Below are 15,043 nucleotides of genomic sequence, written 5' to 3'. Positions count from 1 at the left end.
GCCTGCCTTTCCTTTCCTTGAATTTACTGTGTTCTGTATGCACTCTGTGCTTGTTCTCTGCCTGTCTGTTATGTTCTTTCTCAGACTTGGTGATTGAAATTCTGCTTTTTCATTATTCTTCGATTTAAAAATCTGAGTTGTCAAACAATTCAGATACCTTAATATTCTCTCTTCTGCAGTGTTTTGTACAAACTTGTCTTCATTTCCACTTACCTAGATGACTTTTATTCTTTTCTCCCTCTTATCTAGTTTTCCCCAGGGCCCAGATTATGTTTTATTTATCTCAGTAATTTCAACATCTGATGTAGCAAGTTTTTTAGTATTTGTGAAATATTGAGCTATGCTAAGCTGTTATTTTGTTGGTCAGAAAAGGGGAGATACTGACATTTTCATATGGATCAAGCTAATACATTTTTATTCCTTATATTCTTGCACAGAAAACTTGAGGTGAAAGTTCAGTTAAGAATGGACAAGAACCAAAGAGAAAGTTAGAGAAGCATTTCTTAACAACTGTCTAGTCATATTGAAATTCAGCCAAAACTGGCTTTGAGTGACCAGTGACAAAAGCAAACATGGGAACTTTGCTAGATTTACATTTTCCCATAAAGAATGAATGTAAAGGAGATATCAGTTCCTCAGAGGAAACTGGCGTTTCTTGATCTTGGTCTGAGTCACACTTTTCTGAGTGGGTGGTCATGTAAGCGTTGTTCAAATTGTTGCAGACGACATCCTTCAAATACTGAGTATAAGTGCTGAAGAGGTTTTAATCAGCTTTATCATTAGTTACTAAAAACTAAAATCAGATTGCCAGACTACCTCTCAGAACCAGTGTTTTGGGGCTATCTAAGTATATTACTTTCTACTGCTGTATAATAAGTTTAAAAAATGTTGAAGACCAGTGCCTTTTTTTCTTTTTTTTATTTGGTATTGGGGTATAGCCAATTAACATTGTTGTGATAGTTTCAGGTCAACAGCAAAGGGACTTGGCCATACGTATACTTGTATCCATTCTCCCCCAAATTCCCCTCCCATCTAGGCTGAGACATAACACTGAACAGAGTTCCCTGTGCTATACGGTAGGTCCTTGTTGGTTATCCATTTTAAATATAGCAATGTGTACATGTCAATCCCAAACACTTAACAACCATATAAGTTCGTTCTCTGAGTCTTGAGTCTCTTCCTGTTTTGTAAGTAAGTTCATTTGTATCATTTCCTTTTGGATTCCACATATAAGCGATGTCATATGATATTTCTCCCTGTCAGGTGCTTCACTCAGTGTGACAATCTCTACATCCATCCATGTTGCTGCAAATAGCATTATTTCATTCTTTATAATGGTTGAGTGATATTTCATTGTATATATGTACCACATCTTAAATCATTTTACTTTTTGGGTGTGATGGGTCTTCACTGCTGCATGGTGGCTTTCTCTAGTTGTGGCACATGGGGCTACTCTTTGTTTCAGGGCATGGACTTCTCTGTGGCGGCTTCTCTCTTGTTAGAGCATAGGCTCTAGGCACTCGGGCTCAGCAGTGGTGGAGCATAGGCCTAGTTGCTCTGCGGCGTGTGGAATCTTCCTGGACCAGGGATTGAACTGGTGTCCCCTTCATTGGAAGGCAGATTTTTAACCACTGGACCACCAGGGACATCCCTGTACCACATCATCTTTATGCATTCCTCTGATAATGGACATTTAGGTTGCTTCCATATCTTGGCTGTTGTAAATGGTACTGCAACGAACATTGGGAGCATGTATCCTTTTGGATCGTGTTTTTCTCCGGATATATGTGCAAGAATGGGATTACAGGGTCATGTGGTTGCTCTACTTTTAGCTTTTGAAGGAACCTTAAAAAACTATACTGTTCCACAGTGACTGTATTAGTTTACATTCTCACCAACTGTGTAGGCGGGTTCCCTTCTCTTCACACCCTCTCCAACATTTATTGTTTATGGATTTTTTGATGACAGCCATTCTGACTGGTGTGAGCTGCTATCTCATTGTAGTTTTGATCTGCTTTTCTCTAATAATGAATGATGTTGAGCATCTTTTCATGTGCCTCTTGGCCATCTGTACGTCGTCTTTGGAGAAATGTCTGTTTAGGTCTTCTGCCCCCGTTTTGATTGGGTTGTTTGCTTTGATGGTGTTAAGCATCTTGAGCTGTTTGTAAATTTTGGAGACTAATCTCTTGTCAGTCACATCATTTGCAAATATTTTATCCCAATCTCTGGGTTGTTTTTTGTTTTGCTTATTGTTTCCTTTGCTGTGCAAAAGATTTTAGTAGGTCCCATTTGCTTATTTTTGTTTCCATTATTCTGGGAGACAATAAAAAAAAGATACTGTTTTGATTTATGTCAGAGAGTGTTCTGCCTGTGTTTTCCTATAGTAGAAGTTTTATAGTGTCTGATCTCACATTTAGGTCTTTAATCCATTTTGAGCTTATTTTTGTGTGTGGTGTGTGTGGTGTTAAAGGATGATATCTAGTTTAATTTTTTTCATGAGGCTGTCCAGTTTTCTCAACCCCATTTGTTAAAGAGACTTAAAGACCAGGGCTTTTAACTAAAAAAATAAGTGATTAATTAGAAAATTTTATTCTTAGCAAAATTTTTAGGATGAACAATTTTGCCAGGGGCCCTGGTGGATTCCTGTCCATGGAACCCCACGCTAACACTCCCATCAGGAGATAAGCTTTGTGCCATTCAGTCAGTCTTCTGTAATCCTTCACCTAGCTTTTGAAGACGCCATAACAGATGATTAACAGTAATAGTCTTGAAGTGGTCTGCAGTGTAGATATTGTTTGTTGTTGATTAAAGACAATAAAAATAAACCAGGGATGGTAAAATTGGCATTCGTTTATGACAGTTAAATATTCCCAAACCAGGATTTTGACCTAAAATAATGGCCATTTCATCGCCATGTTGATTGTGGGTTATATGGTATGTGAAAGCAAGGCTGGAGGTTTCCAAATAGGGCAAGTCTAGGTTTGTAATAGCATACAAACAGGTATAACATTTTGGGGTCTTATTCTTGAACAGGCAAGCATAGCTGCATGGTGAGGGTTCAGATTTTACAGTATTATGAGTAGCAACCTCCAATTATGTGCTGTAGGCTTCTTGGTGAACTTGAGTAGGATAAATTGAAAGAATACTTCTGAATAACAGTGATGGAGTTGGGGGACATTTGTCCCTAATAAGTTATTGAGCGTTTTCAGGTACTTTATATATTTCTTCTTATCACCAAATCTGCAAATAGGTAGCACTCCACTTTTACACCTGAGCCAGTGGAAGCTAGAGAAGATACTGAAGCGGTAAACTTCGTGTTTGTGTTCCAGGGGCTTTCTTTCTGCTTTTCAAAACAGTGATTCACGGTTCGGGGGAGGACTCTTCCTCTGTGGAAAAGGGAAATGCTTTTTTCAGATGGTAGGCTCTTTGCCATCCCCCCTTCCAGTTGAGGATTATTGCTAGAGAAAGCCACTGTTTCATGATGGGGGTGTCAGCCCTTTTCTGTTGAAGAGGAGAAAACTGTGGACCTGCTGTAAAATAGCTTCTATTAGTAGAAATTGCTAGTGAACCATTTTTTTCCCCAATATAAGTAAATATAACTATCAACAGTTTTATCTATTGATAAAATAGTACTGATAAACAGAAGTACTGTTTTAAAAAATTTTTTCTTGGAGTATAGTTGATTTGCAGTGTTGTGTGTCTTTTAGATTCTTTCCCATATTGGTCATTACAGAGTATTGAGTTCCTGTGCCCTTATTAGTTATCTATCTATATATAGTAGTGTGTATATGACAATCCCAGTCTCCCAGTTTATCCCTTCCACAATCACTTCCTGGTAATCCAGTCTCTGTTTAACAACATTTGTACCCCCCCCCTTTTTTTTTCAACATTTCACATATAAGCAGTATCATATGATATACGTCTTCCTCTATCTTATTGTCTCAGTATGACAATCTCTGGGTCCATCCATGTTGCTGCAGATGGCAGTATTTCATTCTTTTTATGGCTGAGTTCATACCCCGTTGTATATATGTACCACATGTTCTTTATCCGTTCTTCTGTTGATGGACATTTAGGTTGCTTCCATATCCTGGCTATTGTGAATAGTGCTGCAGTGAACATAGGGGTGCATGTGTCTTTTTGAATTAAGATTTTCTCTGGATATATGTCTAGATAGGGATTGCTGAATCATATGGTAGCTCTATTTTTAGTTTTTTTAAGGAATCTCCATATTCTTCTATTCTTCATAGTGGTTGTAGCAGTTTTATTCCCTCCAATAGTGTAGAAGGGTTGTCTTTTCTTCACACACTCACTCTCTAGCATTTATTATTTGTAGATCTTTTGATTGATGGCCGTCCTAACTGGTGTGGGGTGATACCTCATTGTATATTGTTTTGATTTGTATGTCTCTAATAATTATTGATGCTGAGCATCTTTTAGTGTGCTTTTTAACCACCTGTATGTCTTCTTGAAGAAATGTCTATTTAGATACTTCCCCCATTTTTTGATTGGGTTGTTTTGATATAGAGCTGTATGAGCTGTTTGTATATTTTGGAAATTAATGCTTTGTTTTTCTTTGTTTGCAAATATTTTCTCCCATTCTTAGTTGTTGTCTTTTCATCTTATTTATAGTTTCCTTTGCTCTGCAAAAGCTTTTAAGTTGATCCCATTTGTTTATTTTTGTTTTTATTTCCATTTCTCTAGGAAATGGGTCAAAGAGAATCTTGCTGCAATTTATGTCAGTGTTCTGCATATGTTTTCCTGTAAGAGTTTTATGGTTTCTGGCCTTATATTAGGTCTTTAATCCATTTTGAGTTTATATTTGTGTATGGTGTTAAGTGTTTTTAAATTTCATTCTTTTACATGTAGCTGTCCAGTTTTCCCAGCACCACTTATTATTGAAATGACTGTCTCTTTTCCATTGTATATTCTTGTCTCCTTTGTCATAGATTAGGTGACCATAGGTGTGTGGGTTTATCTCTGGGCTTTTGTCTATATTTTGCTCCATTTAACTATATTTCTGTTCTTGTGCCAATATCATACTGTCTTGATTACTGTAGCTTTGTAGCCAGGGAGCCTAATTCTTCCAGCTCCATTTTTCTTAAGATTGCTTTGGCTCTTTGGGATCTTTTGTGTTTCTATACATATTTAAAATTTTTTTGTTCTCATTCTGTGAAAAATGCCATTGGTAGTTTGATGGGGGTTGCATTGAGTCTATAGATTGCTTTAGGTAGTATAGTTATTTTGACAATATTCTTCCAATCCAAGAATGTGATATATCTCCCCATCTGTTTGTGTCATCTATGATTTCTTCCATCCATATGTTTTCGTTTTCAGGGTATAGGTCTTTTGTCTCCTTAGGCAGGTCTGTTCTTTGGTATTTTACTCTTTTTGATGCAGTGGTAAATAGGATTGTTTCCTTGATGTCTCTTATCTTCTGTTAGTGTATGGGAATGCAGTAGATTTCTGTGCATTAATTCTCTATCCTGCAGTTTTACCAGATTTATTGATGAGCTCTAGTAGTGTTCTGGTATCATCTTTAGGATTTTCTATCATCTGCAAACAGGGACATTTTTACTTCTTTTCCAGTTTGGAGTGTTTTTATTTCTTTTTCGTCTGTGACTGCCATGGCTGCCGCCGCTGCTGCTGCTGCTAAGTCACTTCAGTCGTGTCCGACTCTGTGCGACCCCACAGACGGCAGCCCACCAGGCTCCCCCGTCCCTGGGATTCTCCAGGCAAGAACACTGGAGTGGGTTGCCATTTCCTTCTCCAATGCATGAAAGTGAAAAGTGAAAGGGAAGTCTCTCAGTCGTGTCCAACTATTAGCGACCCCATGGACTGCAGCCTACTGGCTCCTCCGTCCATGGGATTTTCCAGGCAAGAGTACTGGAGTGGGGTGCCATTGCCTTCTCCTTTGTTGAATAATAGTGGCAAGAGTGGACATCTTTGTCTTGTTCCTGATCTTAGAGGAAATGCTTTCAGTTTTTCACCATTGAGAATGATGTTTGCTGTGAGTTGGTCATATATGGCCTTTATTAAATTGAGGTAGGTTCCCTCTAAGCCCACTTTCTGGAAAGTTTTTCTCATAAATGCGTGTTGAATTTTGTCAATAGATTTTTCTACATCTGTTGAAATGATCACATAGTTTTTATTCAATTTGTTGATATATTTCACAGTGATTTGCAGATATTGAAAAATATTTGTATCTCAGGGATAAATTCCAGTTGATCATGCTGTATGATCCTTTTAATGTGTTGTTGAATTCATTTTGCTAGTATTTTGTCAAGGCTTTTTGCACCTATGTTCATCAGTGGTACTGGTTTGTAATTTTTTCTTTTTTGTGATACCGTTGTCTGTTTTGGTATTAGGGTGTTAGTGAATGAGCCTGGGAGTGTTCCTTCCTCTGCAGTTTTTTGGAAGAGTTTCAGAAAGGCACGTTTTAGCTTTTCTCTAAATGATAGAATTTGCCTGTGAAGCCATGTGGTCCTCAACTTTTGTTTGTTGAAAGTTTTTTAATAATTGTTTCAGTTTCACTACTTGTGATTGATCTGTTCATATTTTATTTCTTCCTGGTTCAGTCTTGGGAGGTTATACCTTTCTAAGAATTTGTCCAGTTCTTCCAGGTTATCAATTTTATTGGTATATAGTTGCTTGTAGTAGTCTATTATGATTCCTTGTATATCTGTGGTGTTAGCTGTAACTTCCCCTTTTTCATTTCTAATTTTACTGATTTGAATCCTCCCTTTTTATTTTGACAAGTCTGGCTAAAGATTTATCAATGTTTATCTTCTCAAAGAACCAGCTTTTAGTTTCATTGACACTTGCTATTTATTTTCTTTGTCTATTTCATTTATTTCTACTCTGATCTTAAATGTTTTCTTTACTTCTACTGACTTTGGGTTTTGTTTTCCTTTCTCTGGTTGCTTTAGGTGTGAATATAGAGAATTACTGTTTTTCTTTTCTAGCCCTACCAAGTAATCCTTCCTATTGATCCATGATTCTCAGTAGTATTAAGGTTTGTGTTCTCTTTTGAGTCTGTAATGTGTCTTTAAAGCTTGCTTTCCTGTCTATAGTGAAAGACAAAGTTCAAAAAAAGCTACAAGTGATCTTACTTCATGGCAAAAATGCCACAAATAACAGTGAAATCTATGAGGCAGTAGTAGAAAATCAAGGGAAAATACCCAATTTTGGTTGTGGTAAAACATGGATATGAACTCAGACCTATAAATTGATCAGAGTTAAGATAGAATATGCAGAGTAATGGGCCTGTTAAGGGTCAGTTTAGTTCAGTCTCTCAGTTATGTCCAGCTCTTTGTGACCCCATGAATCGCAGCACACCAGGCCTCCCTGTTCATCACCAACTCCCAGAGTTCACTGAGACTCACGTCCATCAAGTGATGCCATCCAGCCATCTCATCCTCTGTCGTCCCCTTCTCCTCCTGCCCCTAATCCCTTCCAGCATCAGAGTCTTTTCCAATGAGTCAACTCTTGGCATGAGGTGACCAAAGTACTGGAGTTTCAGCTTTAGCATCAGTCCTTCCAAAGAAATCCCAGGGCTGATCTCCTTCAGAACGGACTGGTTGGATCTCCTTGCAGTCCAAGGGACTCTCAAGAGTCTTCTCCAACACCACAGTTCAAAAGCATCAATTCTTCGGCGCTCAGCTTTCTTCACAGTCCAACTCTCACATCTATACATGACCACTGGGAAAACCATAGCCTTGATTAGATGGACCTTTGTTGGCAAAGTAATGTCTCTGCTTTTCAATATGCTACCTGTTAAGGGTAGGGATGGATAAAAGGTTTCTGTTTTAAAAATGAGAAACTAAGAATTATGTAACTGGAGAATTTTAAAAGGATCACTGTATTCTGTGGTAGGTTCAGCTTTTGGGCAGTTTGATCTTTTTTTTTTTTTTTTAATCATGTCTTGAGTCTTTTTTAATTAAGTTTTAAAATTTTTATTTACACCATGCGGGTGGCATGCAGGATTTCAGTTCCCTTACCAGGGATCAAACCCTTACTCCCTGCAGTGGAAGTGCAAATTCTTAATCACTGGACCACCAAGGAGGTTCCTAATTAAGCTTTTGAAATCAAATTATTACAGAAATTAGGCATGGAAGGGCCTGGGGTCTTCAAAGGAATAGTTGACATAGGTTTTTAGTTCATTTTTCTCCTTTTAATGAGCAGGTAGATTCTTTTCTTCAAGGATCCTTGTGGCGGCTTCTAACCCCTTGGTTTAATAATAACACTACTGAGAGCCAGCGTTTATTTGTTTGGCACATAGTTAGGTGCCATGTACTATGTGAACCACTTTATGTGTATTAATTCACAAAAAGCCCTCTGAGATAGTATTGTTACTTTTATCCCTGTTGTACATGTCGGGAGAGTGATACGTCTGTTCCCCAGTGGATGTTGCTGGTCTAATCTGCTTATCCTTAGAATGCTACTGTGGGTAGCAGGCAGTTGGTTAATGTATGTTAGACAGTGAATGAATGAAGCATGTAGCCTTAAGGTATGCAGACTGGTTATAAATCCTTGTATCTTAGCCTTTGTGAAGTTGAATATTAACCTTAGAAATCTGCGGTTGTGAAAACGGCCTGTGTCAGTGGATTTAACCATTCTCAATGGCACCTCCCTGGAGGGCTTGGGAAACAATTGTGTTCTGGGTATCTTCACAGTTTGCAAAGAATACGGACCAGTCTTTCAAGAGCTTGAAAATGATGTGGAATTCAGGTTTGTCCCTTTAAGGCCATGCTGCAGAGTTTATAAAGTCTTAAATATTTCTGGTCATTCTCATGCTTACATCTGGATTTTAGTAAGTTACACAGAATAACACCAGGCTTTAAAAATTTTGTTTTGATGTGTTCAGCTACAGGGTCTCAGATTCTAGTTTCTTTTGTTGTTGTTTGTTAGTCGCTAAGTTGTGTCCAATACCTTGCGGCCCCGTGGACGGTGGCCTGCCAGGCTCGTCTGTCCTGCAAGAATACTGGAGTAAGTAGCCATTTCCTGCTCCAGAGGATCTTCCTGACCCAGAATAGAACCTGCATCTTCTGCATAGCAGGCAGATCTTTACCACTGAGCCACCAGGGACGCCCTACTAGTTTCAGTGCTTGGACTTTTATTGTTGTTTGTTTTTGTATATTCCCCAAGGTAATTGGGAATGATAGAAGCGATGAGTCTGACTCCCTTTAGAAGATTGAGTCTGTCAGCCAGTATTTCTTTGCTTACATGTTGGATGTGGTGAGTGAGGGAGATCAAACAGAGAAGAATGGTACCTAGATTTCTGTCTCGGGCACCTGGAGGATGGTGGTCTTATTGACTGAGATGGAGAACACCCAAAAATCACTTGTGTGGGGGTTCAGTTCACTTTGATGTACCTGGGAGTCTGTTTTTCATTCAGTGATGTGTTACATGAGTTGTGTGCACTTTTAATGACCACATAGATTGTATCAGTTATTTAAACAACCCTTTGGGTGGTTTTTGTACCACTCTTGATCCTGCCCAAGTCTTTTCCTATAGGTATATCTTAAAATGTAAAAATAGCAGCTACCATACGCCAGCACCATGCTAAGTACTGTATACATCCCATCAAAAGATTTGGTAGGTGCTCTTCCCCATTTCACAAGTGGGGACTATAGCACAGAGGTTAGTAACTGCCAATAAATGGCAGAATCAAACTTTTGAAACAACTGTATTAATATATAATTTACATAATTGTAAGGTTCACTTTTCAAAGTACAATTCATTGACCTTTAGTATATTTATGGAATTTTGCAACCCTCACCATGATCTATTTTTGGATTATTTTCATCATTTGAAAAAAGAAACCTTGTACCCTTTAGACACAACTGGCTAACCACCTCCTCACCTCCCTAGTTGAAGGCAGCTAATCCACTTTAGATTACCTGTTCTGCACATTTCATATAATTGGGCTCACACAGTATGTGGTCTTGTGTGACTGGCTTCTTTTCACCTCATGTTTTTGAGGTTTACTCATATTGTAGTATGTATCAGTACTTCATTCTTTTATTGCCACATAATCTACTGTATAGGTAAACTCACAATTTGAACCAGGTGTGTCTGGTTCTTAACGCTCATGTTGCTGCCGTTCTGCTTCTATGCAAGTCCCATTATGTTAGACGGTTCTTATATCTTACATGTCAGTGTTGTTCCCTCTTACTGTTCTCTCAGGGTTCCTGCTGAGAGTTAAGTATGTTAGTATACAGGCAAGAAACTCAAGTCTTTGTTACTTTGTCTAACTTGTTTTGGGCTATAGAGGAAAAGGAGGTGTGAAGTTTCTCTCAACAGGGAGAATAGAAAACCTAAACACCTTTTTTCTGTGTCTAGGAAGAAGAAGCGGGAAGGATAAAAGATTGCTGGGACAACCAGGAAGCACCTGCACTCTCCACGTGTAGAAATGCCAATATCTTTCGAAGGATAAATGCCATATTGGATAATTCTCTGGATTTCAGTAGAGTCTGCACTACACCCGTAAATCGAGGAATTCATGATCATTTGCCAGGTGACTTGGACTTGAAAACTTGGGTGTGCTAGACACGTGAGCATTGCTGTTTCTAGGCCGCTTCCTTGTGAAGTCTATGAATGACCTTGAATCTCAGGTAGCACTTCACCCCTTTCATAGTTTGCCTTGTGGATTGGGTCCCCAGTGGGGTGAAGACATCCTTTGATTACGTGAAAAAAGTAGGTCAGAGGTGACAAGACTATTTATATATACAATTATGAGTTACATGTTACAGTAGATTATCTTATAGCTACATTGGAAACATTTTAAAAAGTGATTAATACTTGATGTAACCCAACATAGTCAAAATAGTGTGTGTCAATGTATAATCCGTATAAAAGCTGTTAATGAGAGAGTCTTTTGTTAGTGTTAAGACGTCAGAAGCCAATGTATATTTTACATTTACAGTATAGCTCCGTTTGAATTAGCTACATTTCAAGGGCTCTGTAGTCACATGTGACTAGCGGCTACTATACTGGATGATGCAGCTCTTGGATATTTTAATTGCTTTTAAAATGCGTGCAAGTCAACAAGCATTTGGTTTTCCTGATATTTAGGGTGTTCCACAGAACAGTGAAGGGAGAGGGCAGTGTCTCCTGAAGACAGTTCTTCTCAAGGAGGCTTGGATGTCCCAACAGTGTTTTATAATCTTTTTGTGGGAGTTGCAACATATTATGGGAATGTTGTTGGACTATTCTTTGACTTATTTTAGATGAAAGCGAACATATTTTTAATTTTTTAAATGGACCTTGAAAATATTTGGTAAAACAGGGGTTCTCAGAACAAGGACTGGTAATTGCTGTTTCTTTAGTTGTAAATTCATTGATTTATCTTTAACTTTGCCTTGGAAATAATTCCCACAAAAATGCAGAAGTATGTGAACATAAAGTAAGTGTTTAAGGGGAAAGTTTATTAGGAAGGAGATGGCCCCATAGAAATTTATTTATTAAATTGTGCTGGGAGAAAAGTGAGAGAAGAAAATGGGAACTGAGGGATACGGGTGGGTCTTGTCTCTTCTGACTTCCAAAAAGTATACGTATAATGTTTCCTGTTAATTGGAGTAAGCCGTGAGCTAACTCTTATTCTTTATTTAGCTTGTGTCAAGTGAAAGATTCAGAGAACCTGCCTGGTTCTATGTGTTGTGTTTTTCTCTTTTCAGAAAGTTGCATGAATTATATTCCAGTAAGAATGACAGTCAACAGTGATTTAAATCTCACTGGGTTGCTTCAGACACGCTGGAACATTTATGGTCTATAGCAGAGCGTTTTTCAGCTAATGCTAGGTTGTTGACCTGAGTAAGGGAAAGGACTCCTGGTCAGTGAGATGGGAGCTTCGAGGTGTGCATGTTCACAGTTGGCCAGGGCACCCAGTGGCCTCAGTGGTAAGACCCAGGTTCTGGTCACAGACTGGCCAACCTATAAGGTGTAGACTTCTTGAGCTCTACAGAGGGGCCTTCTCAGGGCATAGGTTCAAGAAGTGCAATGGATGGGAAGAGTACCTGGAAGAAATAAGGGAAACCTGGGTTGTAAGGTTGACCTTGGGCAGTGAGACAAAGTAGATAGTTTTTTCCAGCTGTAGGACAGGATGGTGCCGGCCCCAGATGCCCCACAGGGCTCTCCTTGTTGGGGGCTGGTGGGGGTGCTCAGTAAGGAAGCGGTGCTGCAGCTTGAAGGGACCTCCCGTAATTGTAGGAGAAGTTCTGGTCAAGGTAGCTGGTGTTCTGTGCCCTTTGCACGTACCTAGCCCCTGCTGTGTGTTCACCTCTCTCGTCCCCGCCTGAGATGCTGGTTCAGGGTGTGGGCTCTGGATCTTGAGAGGTGAGGCGGGGCTGCTGGCCTGGAGCAGAGAGCAGCATTCCCAGGCTTACGCAGCAAGGAAAAACCCACCTTGTGGTTAATGCACAAGTAAACCTGGGTGTGTATTCTCCATGAAGCACTATAACCTGAACTTATAGCTTCTGGTCAGAAGTAATCTTGTTACCTAAGTAGATAATCAGCATTATAGAAACCCAGGAACAAGATTGGTTAGAACAGTGTTATAACTAGGAGCAGTTTGGTGACAACAAAAGCTAAAGTAGCCGTACAGTGGAATGTCCTGCAGTTATTAATACGTTTGTAGTGGATTACTTAATGATGTAGATAGTCACAGTACCTGAAGTGAAAAAGCAAAGTACAAAACAGTGTGGTCTCAGGGATGTATATATGCATAGAAAGACTGGAATGGCAAGGTGTAAATGTAACAGTGAAAGTGTAATGGCTAATTTTTTTTTTTCCTGTGTGCTTTTCCCCACTAATTCTTCTGTAACAAACATATTTTATAATAAGAACAACTTGTTAAAAAAGAGTATTTCTTGGCACAGTGTTTCAGCATTGATATTTGGATTTTGCATAGGTACATTTAATTGTGCAACTTGCTTCATATAGGTACACTTAACTTTGCAGTAGTTATATGCTATTTGTTTTTTTCATTTGAACAAGTGTTTGATTTATCACTTAGAAGGCTTGTGTTATCTGTGACAGAATTTCATTGCATATAGTATGCAGTGAGAGTCGTATCAGAACTTTGCAAGTCAGCTGGTAAGGTGTTACTGGAAAAGTGCTGTGAACAAGGTCCAAGGAGGGAGAGAGAGACTGTGTTGGTTAGGGAGTGAAGAAACACTGTCTGGATGATGCAGCATTTGAAATAAGCCTTGAAGAAGAAAAAGTTACTTCAGTGTAATTGGATATTGAGTTAGGTTTGTTGTTGATTCAGGATTGACATTGGGGTCCAAAGCTGAGGTCGAAGATGGTTAGATGACCTGTGGTACAGTGACAGTCCCCAAGAGTGGGAGCCAGATACCTCACTGGGGGCTTCCAAAGAGGCCACAGAGCTGTCGCTCTACCACAGACCTCACCTCAGCCTTTCCCTGAGCTGTCTAGGAAGACTGGGGCAGGCAGCATGCAGGGTAACTCTCTCCCCTCTTGCTGGAGCACAGCAAGGCGGGCGCTGCTTCCACTGTCAAGCGGAGTGAGGGGAGTGTCTCCAGAGAGGAGCATTTGTGTAGATGGAAATTGCTTCTAAGAAGGAACACAAGGTTGTTGAACCCCTTGTAAGGCAGTAGACTCGCTGTTTGTCCTTGACTGAGTAGAGGTGAGAGAACTTGAGAGGATGATGTGGGGCAGGGAGGGCGGGAGGGCGGCTGGAGCTGTCTGAATGCCCACCAGCTGACGCACAGGGAAACTTCCTCTGGTTCAGGAGACGTTGCGGGAGGCTGGAGTTTTCTGGCTGGTATTGCGGCAAGACCTTTGTTGTTGTGGGTGGGGTTGGGGTGGGGCTGGGAGGTTAGGCCAGAGCTGGACCCCTCATCCAGGCAGCTCCTCAGAGAGGGTGCATGCCTCCTCAGGGGCCCTTCCCTACTCCTCGCCTAGTCCTTTAAAATTCTGAGGAAGGAAGGAAATGGGCTGTAAATGGACATGTGATTGAAACATAAATGAACTGAGTTATTGTTACGTGTCTGTCAAGTGTGAAAACTGTTAAGATGACTTTAAGGGACTTCTTAACTATGGGATGGGCCTGAGGCGCAGTGTCTGGAGGGAAAAGTTTCATGTTAACTCACTGAGATGAGACCTCTCAGAGACTAAAGTAGTTGGAAGCTCAGAAGAGGAATAGATAAGTTAAAGTAGTTCACAGCAAGTAAGGGGTGGGACTGAAACGCTGATTAATATTATTTTGTTATAATGTAATACACATACAGAAAAGTCCACATCATAAGTGAAGAGCTCACACTGTCTCCAGCTGAACATAGGTAACCAGCAATGCAGATCTAGATGAACTGCCAGCTTTCAATTTAGGACCAAAGAAGTATATAATTGTAGCCGGATATATTGAATTTCTGACTGAGATGGTTTCCTTTTTTATTCTGAGAGTATCATCCCTAAATTATCTTAAAAGCTGTTCTGAAATAAATTTTAATATATTCAATCCCAGCTAACAGGAGACAGTTGAAATTACTCTTGGGAAGTCTTACGTCCCATAAAATAATTTTTTTTTTTCTGAAACCTTTAATATATGGCTTTAACAGTTAAATTTTTAAATTTTAGTCTGAGTATGACACTATATACAGAAAAGTATGTATGATATATACCTAAAAGTATGATACTTTTACTAGGATAAATATGCAAATTTAGTGAGTTTTCACGCACTGAACAGATCTTGTATATCCACTTGTATATAGAGATAGTAGACCAGAAGCCCCCGGCAGCCCTACAGCCTCTTAACTAGTGAAGGGTAAACCACTGTGCTAACTTTTAAATGCATATGTTCTGCCTGTTTCTGAACTTACATACATAGAACCATAAATGTGTGCTCTTCAGCTGTGAGATTCACCTATTCACAGCCAGTGGTTGTGGATCATTTGTTCCCATTGCTGTACTGTATTCTGTTGTGTGAATATATTCCAGCTTATTCTACTGTTAACAGACATTTAGGGCTATTCTGAATAGTGCTACTCTGAACGTGTGTTTTGGTGAACTTACTTGTATTGGG

At 39.5% G+C, this 15,043-nt stretch overlaps 1 protein-coding gene across 9 annotated transcripts in view; it reads left to right on the top strand.

Annotated features, from left to right (window-relative positions):
- The window catches only part of CPEB1 (cytoplasmic polyadenylation element binding protein 1), a 109,619-nt gene that overhangs the window by 20,185 nt on the left and 74,391 nt on the right, over positions 1-15,043 (top strand). For 8 of the 9 annotated variants that reach the window (XM_027521172.1, XM_027521173.1, XM_027521167.1 and 5 more), the window contains exon 2: positions 10,345-10,519. The exons of the other annotated variant lie outside the window; for it this stretch is intronic. In XM_027521172.1, coding sequence (XP_027376973.1) covers positions 10,345-10,519 — 175 coding nt within the window. The remainder of the gene's footprint in view (positions 1-10,344; positions 10,520-15,043) is intronic. 9 annotated transcript variants of the gene reach the window in all.

This window comes from Bos indicus x Bos taurus, chromosome 21 (genome assembly GCF_003369695.1).
Source record: "Bos indicus x Bos taurus breed Angus x Brahman F1 hybrid chromosome 21, Bos_hybrid_MaternalHap_v2.0, whole genome shotgun sequence".
Taxonomy (NCBI): Eukaryota; Metazoa; Chordata; class Mammalia; order Artiodactyla; family Bovidae; genus Bos; species Bos indicus x Bos taurus.
This window is presented reverse-complemented; position numbering and strand designations above follow the sequence as displayed.